This window comes from Nansenia antarctica, assembly GCF_963989245.1.
Source record: "Nansenia antarctica genome assembly, chromosome: 4".
Taxonomy (NCBI): Eukaryota; Metazoa; Chordata; class Actinopteri; order Argentiniformes; family Microstomatidae; genus Nansenia; species Nansenia antarctica.
Genome location: NC_137689.1, coordinates 73,743,503 through 73,756,002, shown reverse-complemented (window position 1 = coordinate 73,756,002; position 12,500 = coordinate 73,743,503). Strand labels below are relative to the sequence as shown.

At 43.8% G+C, this 12,500-nt stretch overlaps 1 protein-coding gene across 1 annotated transcript in view; it reads right to left on the bottom strand.

Moving 5' to 3' along the window:
• Positions 1-12,500, bottom strand: part of LOC308156367 (leucine-rich repeat transmembrane neuronal protein 4-like) — a gene marked incomplete at both ends in the record, with an annotated part of 55,421 nt that overhangs the window by 27,217 nt on the left and 15,704 nt on the right. Inside the window, one exon of the mRNA XM_080529705.1 lies at positions 2,069-3,735. Within this exon, the coding sequence (XP_080385831.1) occupies positions 2,069-3,735 (1,667 nt within the window). The remainder of the gene's footprint in view (positions 1-2,068; positions 3,736-12,500) is intronic.

Genomic DNA, 12,500 nt, shown 5'->3' with positions numbered 1-12,500 from the left:
CTTCATCTCTGACACCACTGGTACAGTTTTGTACTGGAAACTGATGTGTGTCGGTGATGCGTGTTGCCATAGCGATGGTTAACAGTTCAGTTCTGAGGTGACAACAATTAATCTTGTGACGAGCATTGCAGATGCAGTAAATGCAAAAGCTGTAAGAAGCAAGACTAATAATGACTCAAATAAAATAAAATACGCATTACGCGTTCCGTTACACTTTTCTGCCACACGTAAATAAATAAAAATTAATAACGTTGGTCACCAATTCACACAAGGAGTGGCCCCTACATCATTTATGGAAGACAACATGTCAGTTAAAGTTAAATGACATGTTCTCACTGGAATCCACTCCATCATAGCCATGGTACTCAACGCGACAAGCTACATTACAAGCTACAATACAAGGCTATACAACAGGGATATATGCATGGATCTTATCAGCTGAGAGCTATAACTGTCAAATCTCCTCAGCCTATGATGGGAACTAGGCATATAATAAAAACGTAAGGAGTGGGACATGGAAGACAAGTTTAAGGGGGCCATTTGGGAGATTGGTGCATGCGTTTTTGGTCTCATAAATTATTGATATACTACACAGCAGTGGAGTCTTGAAGAATGGAACAAGGGGACTTAAATAAAATAATAAATGCCTCACAAGCTCGGTTCAACTGTCTTACTCCATCAGAAGCCATAAATAAACAATGTATGTGTAAACAAACACTGTTCAGTTTGAGAACATTGTTAAAAGAAACTATGACTTCGATCCCCTGGATGGTCAGCCCTTGCTTCCATAGCTCCGCCTATGTATTGGGGGGAGGGGGGGGGGGGTGGCCTAGTGGATAATGAGCTGGATTGGTGTTCAGAAGGTCATTGGGTTCTCTGGGGAACACCACCATTAGTGTGCCCTTGAGTAAGGCAGTTAGCCCTCAGTTACTCCAGGGAGACTGTCCCTGTAATCTCTAATTGTAAATTAGCTTTTGATGAAAGTGTCTGTGCTAAACAGGTTAAAATAATATTTGAGAGAGTGGTTACATTTCTCAGGCCCCATTTCCCTCAGCTGTTTATCACCAGATAAAGTGGCACGGAGAATGTTTGTTATTGTTTGAATTGAATCCCTGATTGCTCCCTGGCACGTCGCAACATGCACACTGACGGTCCTCTGTGGCTCTGTGGGCAGTGGGTAGAGCACGGCGCTAACAACGCTTAGATTGCGGTTCGAGTCCCTTTGGGACCATGTATACTGAAAATGTACGCGCTGACCGCAATGTAAGGATAAAGCGTCAGCTAAACGGCATATATTATTATATTATTATATATTATACTGCAGCAAAACGACTGCCCTATGAACATCTGCGGTTTGAAGGTGCTGCACAGAATCACTGATCTACAAATCACCTGCAGCAAGAAAGAACCACTGATCGTACAGTATCATATACAGTATCATATACAGTATCATGTACAGTATCATACAGTATCATGTACAGTATCAGCACATGCAGAAGACCCCTCTGGGCTAGAAGCTGCAAGGTTGTGGGCCCTTCATCATCAGCATCTGTTTGCGTGTCGTTCTCCATGGTTGCAAGTAAATAACATCCATCAGCGAAACTATAAAACTATGGTACGTTGCAAGGGTCGAACTCTAGGAACTGCATGAACGGAGTTAAAAGAAATAACGTGTTACGGAATTCGTTTTAATCGCAGGAATTCGTTAAAATCACGTTTTAACTTTGTCAGCTCGAGTAATCACAATTACCTTATTACTATGTAACAACATGTTAACACAGCGTTGTTCCTAGAGTAATTAAAGTGTTACGACACATGTATAGGTGCGACTAAACGTAAATCGTTTACTTAATGTATAAATCAAAGCTGAAATAAAGCAAAGATCATGCTCGTCATTACAGAGTTATGAACCAAGAGTCAAAGGTGCATAGCCGTGATCCAAAGTCTCTCTCTCTCTCTTTTTAAACAAGTGCATGCCTTGATAACGGATTTACCTCTCACACTCCTTCTCTGTTTTTTTGTTTGTTTGTTGTGGTGTTTTTTCTAGTCTGGATGCGACGGGTCATACCTCGCATTCCCTGGAGCCGGAGATGGTGCAGGTGCAAGCACCCGTCCCATTGCCCAGCACCTCTAAGGCCTCCGGGGCGGCCGCGGGGTTGTAGCTCATGTAATACTCCTGCAGCTGAGAGCTCAGGTTCTGCTCCGGCTCGGGGCTCTTTTTCCGCCGTTTGCGGCCCACCACGGCACGCTCCTGCAGGAGCCTGGCCGCGCCCGGGTACCGCCGCCACGACACGTAGATGACGGTCAGGATGAGCGACATGGAGAAGAACAGCGCCACGCTGCCCACCACCACTTTGTGGACCGACATGTGCTCCAGGTCGGGAGACGGGGTGGTGACCGCCAGGCTGTTGACGGAGGGCCGAGACCGGGACGGGGGGTGTCTGTGGTCCATCCCGCCCAGCGTGGTAGGGTAGGTGGGGCGGGGGAGGGGCCGGGGTCGTGGCTGAAGCGGGGGGAGGGGAGCCAGGGTGGTGGGCGGAGGCAGGGGCGTCGGGGGACTGGTGGGGGCGGAGGTCGGGTCGGGGGTGGTCTCGGAAACGAGCTCGGGCGTGGGCGAGGGGGTCTCCGTCTGGAAGTATTCGCTCTCGTCGCAGATGGCGTTGCTCCGCGTGGCCTCCATGATCTTCTCCCCCTGGAGGTGCTTCGGGCTGCTGCAGATCATGGTGGTGTCTTTCGTGCCCCGGAAGTTCCTCAGCCAGGCCACCAGGGGGCAGATGCCCGCCCCGCAGTCCCACACGTTCCCCGCCAGGCTGATGGAGGTCAGGGAGATCCAGGCGGACACGGCCTCCTGCGACACGTTGGACAGCTTGTTGGACTCCATGTTGAGGATCTGGAGGTTGGGCAGGCAGTGGAACACGGCGGGGTCCAGGGCTTGTATCTCGTTCCCCGACAGGTCCAGCTTCTGAAGGGTGTACCAGGTCCACGGCAGGCCCTGGTTGACCACCCTGATACGGTTCCACTGGAGGTAAAGCGACCGCAGGTTAGCCAGGCGCGGGAACAGAAAGAAGTTGATCCGGGAAAACTGGTTATGCTCCAGATGCAGCTCCATGAGCTTCTGCAAGCCCAGGAAGGTGGTGCGTGTGAGGGCCCGCAGACGGTTGTAGCCCAGGTCCAGGAACTCCAGGCTGCGGCATTCCAGGAACGCCCGGATGGGGACGTTGGTGAGGCCGTTGGAGCGGAGGTGCAGGTTCTGGAGCTTACGCAGGCCGTGGAACTGGCCCGGCTGCAGCACCTGGAGCTTGTTGTAGGACAGGTCCAGGCTGCGGAGGTTGGGCACCCCGTGGAAGGTGGCGTTGTGGAGCTGCGAGATCTTGTTGGAGCTGAGGATCAGCTCCTTGAGCCGGCGGACCCCCTGGAAGGCCCGGCTGTCCAGGGCGGAGATCTGGTTGTGGTCCAGGTAGAGCCAGAGGAGCTGGTTGAGGTGGGCGAACTGGTAAGGGAGGAGGGTGTGCAGGTCGTTGAAGCGGATGGACAGGCCCTGGCACCCCACCGAGATGTTCTCCGGCACGTCCAGGAAACTGGCCGACTCGCAGTGGACGATCTTCCCCTCGCAGCGGCAGCTGTTGGGGCAGGTGCGCTCGCCGATGCAGAGCGGCAGAAGGGCCTGGAGGAGGAGGAGGAGGAGGAGGAGGAGGTGGTGGTGGCGCATCAGTCGTCCATCACAGAGAAGAGCACCTGCAGAGAGAGAGAGAGAGAGAGGATATAAACAGGCACGTTAGATTGGAAATGATCCCAATGTTACATAATCATGGATGGGAATGGATTCCTATATATAGAGAGGGATAGAATGGTGTGTTTTATAATAACATATAAAAATAACATACTGCATGATGCACTTCACATGGCAATGTGAAACAGTATTTCTCCCTCATAGTATGTCATGATAACTATAGGGAAAGGGATTCAGAGTTTGTCTTTGTGTATAATTGAGTACAAATGCATTTATGCTCTAGAGGGGGGGCATCTAGGCAAGAGGTCACAGCCATTATAGGCGACCCCCCCGGAGCAATTAGGGGTTCAGCGCTTTGCTCAGGGACACTCCGACACGTGGCCCCGCCGGGGATTCGAACTGCTGCGAGCTGCCGACTTTGGGATCATTAGACGGCGGCACTACCCCGACTATACTACTAGCAGAGATACAGTGTAGAATGTTGACATTGTCTGAGCTGCATTCTTCTCCCACGTTAACACGCAACAGGCCTATTATTGTCTCATCTGACCTTCGAACCTCGTTCGTCTAAGAGCCGACAGCAACAGCACTCAAACAAGGCTGTAATTACGCACTAATAACTAAGACGGGAGACAATATGACCCACGCCACGTACCACCTCACCCCCTCGTGATTTCACAGCTTTAGTCGTTTTCTTCTTCCCGGATCTTTGTTTCTTTGTGTGTGTGTGTGTGTGTGTGTGTGTGTGTGTGTGTGTGTGTGTGACGATACCGACCTTGTCAACAATTGAGCAACAAATTGTTTGCTCACAAAACTCGGTCCCTAATTGCGGCACATGGCTGCCAGCTGCGTGGTGTCTCGCCTGTGAACTGCGAACAGTGTGAAAGAGGACCACCGGCAAAATGGGAACCTGGCAGGCGTCAAGAACGGCGAGCTCAGTCAGGTCCCTTCACAGCAGGCGTAACGCACCACGCCGGCAGCCTTGTCTTTCTGCTCAGAGTCAGTCGGAGGCCACTCTTTGAATAGAGAGAGTGAGTACACGCAGTACCGGTCAAAAGTTTGGACACACTTTTCCCATTCAATTGTGTGTCCAAACTTTTGACCGGTACTGTATGTATGACAGAGTTTCATATGTTTTTTATATATTCAACTTTTTTCTTTCTTTTCATATTTTTGCACATTGCACATACTTCCTTTGATATAGCCACTATTTATGCATCTGTACATGCCATACATACTGTAGCTATATACAGCTACCTTAACTGTACATAGCTACCTTAACTGTACATAGCTACCTTAACTGTACATAGCTACCTTAACTGTACATAGCTACCGTAACTGTACAAAGCTACCTTAACTGTACATAGCTACCTTAACTGTACATAGCTACCTTAACTGTACATAGCTACCGTAACTGTACAAAGCTACCTTAACTGTACATAGCTACCTTAACTGTACATAGATACCTTAACTGTACATAGATACCTTAACTGTACATATCTACCTTAACTGTACATAGATACCTTAACTGTACATATCTACCATAACTGTACATATCTACCTTAACTGTACATAGATACCTTAACTGTACATATCTACCTTAACTGTACATATCTACCATAACTGTACAAAGCTACCATAACTGTAAATAGCTACCGTAACTGTACATAGCTCATATACTGTACATATCTACTTACTGTACATATCTACCTTAACTGTACATATCTACCTTAACTGTACATAGCTACCGTAACTGTACATAGCTACCTTAACTGTACATATCTACCATAACTGTACATAGTTACCTTAACTGTACATAGCTACCTTAACTGTACATAGCTACCTTAACTGTACATATCTACCTTAACTGTACATAGCTACCTTAACTGTACAAAGCTACCTTAACTGTACATAGATACCGTAACTGTACATAGCTACCGTAACTGTACAAAGCTACCTTAACTGTACATAGCTACCTTAACTGTACATAGCTACCTTAACTGTACATAGATACCTTAACTGTACATAGATACCTTAACTGTACATATCTACCTTAACTGTACATAGATACCTTAACTGTACATATCTACCATAACTGTACATATCTACCTTAACTGTACATAGATACCTTAACTGTACATATCTACCTTAACTGTACATATCTACCGTAACTGTACAAAGCTACCATAACTGTAAATAGCTACCGTAACTGTACATAGCTCATATACTGTACATATCTACTTACTGTACATATCTACCTTAACTGTACATATCTACCTTAACTGTACATAGCTACCGTAACTGTACATAGCTACCTTAACTGTACATATCTACCATAACTGTACATAGTTACCTTAACTGTACATAGATACCGTAACTGTACATATCTACCTTAACTGTACATAGATACCGTAACTGTACATATCTACCATAACTGTACATAGTTACCTTAACTGTACATAGATACCGTAACTGTACATATCTACCTTAACTGTACATAGCTACCTTAACTGTACAAAGCTACCTTAACTGTACATAGATACCGTAACTGTACATAGATACCGTAACTGTACATAGCTACCTTAACTGTACATAGCTACCATAGCTGTACAAAGCTACCGTAACTGTACAAAGCTACCATAACTGTACATAGCTACCTTAACTGTACATATCTACCTTAACTGTACATAGATACCGTAACTGTACATATCTACCTTAACTGAACATAGCTACCTTAACTGTACATAGATACCTTAACTGTACAAAGCTACCTTAACTGTACGTATCTACCTTAACTGTACATAGCTACCTTAACTGTACATAGCTACCTTAACATATCTACCTTAATTGTACATATCTACCTTAACTGTACATATCTACTTTAACTATACATATCTACCTTAACTGTACATATCTACCTTAACTGTACATAGATACCTTAACTGTACATAGATACCTTAACTGTACATATCTACCATAACTGTATCTACCATACTGTACATAGCTACCTTAACTGTACATAACTACCTTAACTGTACATATCTACCTTAACTGTACATAGATACCTTAACTGTACATAGCTACCTTAACTGTACATATCTACCATAACTGTACATATCTACCTTAACTGTACATATCTACCTTAACTGTACATAGCTACCTTAACTGTACATATCTACCTTAACTGTACATAGCTACCTTAACTGTACATATCTACCATAACTGTACATAGATACCTTAACTGTACATAGCTACCTTAACTGTACATATCTACCATAACTGTACATAGATACCTTAACTGTACATAGCTACCTTAACTGTACATATCTACCATAACTGTACATAGCTACCTTAACTGTACATAGCTACCATAACTGTACATAGCTACCTTAACTGTACATAGCTACCTTAACTGTACATAGCTACCTTAACTGTACATAGTTACCTTAATTGTACATAGATACCGTAACTGTACATATCTACCTTAACTGTACATAGCTAACTTAACTGTACATAGCTACCTAAACTGTACATAGCTACCTTAACTGTACATAGCTAACTTAACTGTACATAGCTACCATAACTGTACATATCTACCTTAACTGTACATAGCTACCTTAACTGTACATATCTACCTTAACTGTACATAGCTACCTTAACTGTACATAGATACCTTAACTGTACATATCTACCTTAACTGTACATATCTACCTTAACTGTACATAGCTACCTTAACTGTACATATCTACCTAAACTGTACATAGCTACCTTAACTGTACATATAGATACCTTAACTGTACATAGTTACCGTAACTGTACATAGCTCATATACTGCATATACCTCTAACCTACCGTACATGCCTTACTGTACCTGTCACTATCACTGTCATGTTTTTATATCGTGTTTTGTATCACTATTTGCAGTTCTTGGTAAATGCTCAACTGCATTTCGTTGTCTGGTACCTAATCTAATCTAAAGTTTAATTCCAAAATATTGTATTTCATTTGCGTTTTTTGTGTTTGTGTTTACGTTACGTTCAGCATCACAAATATACATAATCAACACTTCAAAAACATGTTTTGATGTTTATGTAAGAAAACAGTAATGACCTCTCTGCTGTCCTTTTTAAATGTATCATAAAGCAGTTTTACGTCATAACTGCCATCGTTCTATAAGATGGAACATATCATAACTGCCATCGTTCTATAAGATGGAATAACTGCCATCGTTCTATAAGATGGAACGTATCATAACTGCCATCGTTCTATAAGATGAAACGGTTCATCATTTAGTACGACTCTGCCTCTGTATTGTGCTCCTGGCTTTGATGGTTTGTCAACGGTCTGGACGGAATAGAAAAGTACTGCAACTGTTGTGACACTTATTGTACGTCTGGCTCACTGAGTGCTCTGCTTTGATGTCAAAACGTCAGGACATTCAAACTCGCCGTCGAATTCATCGTAGCACTGATGTGAATCTATTAGAGGTGTGAAGATGTGCTCGAGTATCCGTGTGGGTGCCTCTACACCTGTACTCAAACCGTCTTTTTTTTTACACGCTTCGTCAAGCTACTATCGATGCGTGGTGCTACATTGGCCTGATAGATGAGGGAGAATGTGAAATGGAAGGGGCAATTCTCCACCAAAGAGGGAAGAGGGCTAGTGCACTCACTCACTCACTCACTCACTCACTCACTCACTCACTCACACACCACTTTGCTGGAGGAGTGAAGGAGGGTGAGATCTGTTCATTTTCTATTCCTTTTTCGCTAGCTTGTTTTTTATATCCCCCGGCGAGTACACTATAAGAAAATGATGATTTTATGGTGATGAAGATGGGGCGGCTGTGGCGCGAGGAGGTAGAGACGACGTCTAATGATCACAAGGTTGGCAGATCGGCGGATCGAGCCCCGGGTGGCCACATGTCAAACTGTCCTCGGGCAAGACACTGAACCCCAAATTGCTCCCAGTGAGCGGGCCGGCCGGCGCCTTGCATGGCAGCTTGCCTCCATTGGTGTGTGGGTGTGTGTGTGTGAATGGGTGAACGAGAGGCCGTTGTAAAGCGCTTTGGATAAAGTGCAGGCCATTTACCAAGACGATGAGTCATATAGTGGTCAAGGTTATTTTTTCATATCCCTTATATCCAAGAGGCAGCCACTTTTGCAATTGCCTTTGTGCCTTGTCAGTTGCTGACATTTTATTGACATGGTTCAATACTGAATGTCCGCCTGCTAAAATAGGCTATAGTTGTTTTGTCTGCCCCTGAACTCTCAGTAGCTGTTTATCTGTGATTCATCTCATTACGATGGTAAAAACCAGCCATACAATACAGAGATTGCAAAAACAACTTCATTCAAACCAGAGACACACTGGTATCATTCATATACCACGTGATACAATGACCTGAAACCAGCATAATGAAAACCGGAGCAAGGTTGCACAGCAGGTATTCATGCCTCCATAAATGACACATTTTTGTGTGACGCTGTCCTTTTGTAAGACTGTAAGCGGAGGAGGTGTTGGAGATGTCTGTTTGTTTCTATCTTTTAACTGTGCTGGAAATGCTTGGATGTGTGCCGCTGTCTGTGCTGTCTTGTCGTGTGTGTTCTTTTGTTTTTAACATGTAACCTGATTTCTTTTCAGCCCCTCCCCCCAAGAGGCTTTTGTCTTTTGCCAGGCCGTCAATGCAAACAAGAATGAGTTCTTAGCAAGCGATCTCAGGTCACATTTAAAGAGCTGAGATTTGAAGAACTGAATGTCTGTTGGATATATAATACTGAAGTTTACCACAGGAGAAGTCACAGTTCAGAAGTCACAGTCTACTGTAGAAGTCACAGTTCAGTTCAGAAGTCACCGTTTAGAAATCACAGTTCAGAAGTCACAGTTCAGAAGTCACAGTTCAGAAGTCACAGTTCAGTTCAGAAGTCACAGTTCAGAAGTCACAGTTCAGTTCAGAAGTCACAGTTCAGTTTAGAAGTCACAGTTCAGAAGCGCAGCTATAAGCGCATTTCCTCCCGTTTTAAACGGCCAAGAACATAATCTTCAAATCGGCAATGGAATCTCTGTCAGTGTTCGATTCGGACCATTGCTGAATCACACACACACACACACACACACACACACACACACACACACACACACACACACTCACTCACTCACTCACTCACTCACACACACACACTCACAAATACACTCACACTCACTCCAACCCTACATTGCATCCTTCCCTCTATTACTGAGTGCCTCCCTCATCGTCACAATGTCACACGGTACATGTGAAAAGACTTTCCATCAACTGAACCTTAACACTAGAACAACCATATTGTTATATGTGCGTTCTACCACCCATTATCCTTACATTTTCAAAATCAGGATAAGCTAGTATAAAGCTATTTTGCAGTTTTTTTCTGTGTAGGAAGCAGGCTAATTTACAAGCGGCCAACTAGTGGTCGTTGTGTGTAAATAGCAGCTTGAGCAGTGTTAAGCGAGGCAGCTCTAAGTAGGTAGGTAAAGAAGGCACGGCTGATCTAGTGTTAATTAGCCCAAAGGCACAGTATGTCACCGCCAGGACTGTGTGACTTTTATAAATACCGCCAATGTGTTTTCTCTTGCTGCTGCGATGTCGACTGGAACTGAAGCCATAAGACTTTTACTCTCTTGCACTTATATAGTATAATGGGATGGTATAAACTTTTGGCACACATGGCGATAAAAAATCATGAGGTTCTCATGTGGTTGACCTGGGGGAGTGGTTAACACTACAACAGCCGTGCCTATTTTACCCACTAGTAGAGCCGCCTTAGGGGTCAAATAGACCCCCTTTTTAGAATGGAAATCTGCTATTTACGACACAGAGATCACTAGAGGGCGCTTCTTTTTTTAGCCTGCCTCCTACACATAAAAACTGCAAAACAGCTTTAAACTATCTTATCCTGAAGTGATTTTCAAAAAATGTAAGGATACTGGGTGGCAGAACGCACATATCTAGGAAACGTCATGAAAGGAGGGTCCTGAAATTTGATCGAGTGCAAAGACCGAATTTTCTTTTTTTTCGGCTCTTCACAGCTCTTCTAGTGTTAACCAGCTATTGTTCCCATCCATTTCATCTGCCTATGAAAAGTGTGACAAGTGACAAAGAAAAACTTTGGACGGCCTTTTCTCTGCTTTGTGATTTCAGATGTACCAACATTCAAACATGCATAATCTTCTTCAACTTTGTTTTTCTTTTTTCTGATTTGAATGTCAAATGACACATCATTTGAAAGAGTACAGTTTGTCCTTTCAGAACATGTAACATTCATGTAAATGACAGCTACAGGTTGCGCTTTTCACCAGCAGCTGTCACAAATGCTATTCATCATGCCTTCAACGACTTCAAGGTAATCAGGAAAACCGTTTCAGTGTTGTTGAGAATCACACCAGTATTCTTCTATAATGGAACATCACTGTGGAACAGCCTTCCACTTAATATAAAACAAGCAGAAACTAGGAGGACTTTTAGAAGACAGGTTAGAGCATGGAGTTAAGTGAACAGATAGGAAAGCCTACTTTTATTTTTACTCTTTTATTCTCAGCCTACTTTTATTCTTTTTATCTTGTTATTCCTAGAAGTTCCTAATCCTTTTGTTTGGGGGGAGGGGTTGTTATTTAAAGATTGTTGGATGTTATTGTTGTCTTGTATGTTAATACAACAATGGACCATGTTGGAAATAAGTGTTCACACTCTCACGTCATCCCTTGGATTACTGTTTTTACTCGATCCATGAATTGGGTGAGTAATCCCCCACTGCTACCTAGTTAACTATAAACACTACTTTACATTGTTAGCAGGCTCACAAAACAATCTGTGTCAGTTGACTAAGCGATTGAGCATCATTGATTTTCAACGACACGGAAATGTATTCACATTTTTCGGGAAGAAAAGTCAGATCATTACATCGGATCCCAATATATACTGTATATGCTATAATATGAGAACCAAAGCATTAGAACGTGACACTAATGTCATCACCAGAGGTGTGTGTCAGTCAGGATCTTGAGGCCTTAACGACCTAGCGGATGTCCAGGCCTAACGACAGCCCTGGTCATTACCTTCACTTACTGTGTGTACGACCACAGCACAGCCACAACTGCTTCACGTCAAGTTGGATGGCTTAAACCGGCGGTTCTCAAACCTCTCCTCGGGGACCCCCAGCCTCTCCTCGGGGACCCCCAGCCGCTCCACATATTTGATCTGTTCCACCACCAGCACACCTGATTCCAACTAATCACGTACAAAGCAATTATGACTAATTTAGATGTGCTGGTGGTGGAACAGAACAAATATGGAGCGGCGGTCCCCGAGGAGAGGTTTGAGAACCGCTGGTTTAAAAGGATACCCGTGAGCTTATATGGCAATTGTATTCTATATGATGTATTTATTATAATTCGTTTCTGCCTCCAGCACCCTTCTGAGTGTTATATTATATGATAATATATTCTTATTATGTTCATCAATTCTGTTCAATCTACAGGATAATGTTCTGGTATTTACATAAAGGTGATTCATCTCATTATGATGGTAAAAACTAGCCATGCAATACAGAGATCGCAAAACCAACTGCATTCAAACCAGAGACACACTGGTATCATTCATATATACCGCGTGACACAACGACCTGAAACCAGCACAATGAAAACCTGAGCACGGTTGCACAGCAGGTATTCATGCATCACATAAATGCATACGCATGTTTAGATTTACATTTCAATAGCACTGATAGAATAAGAC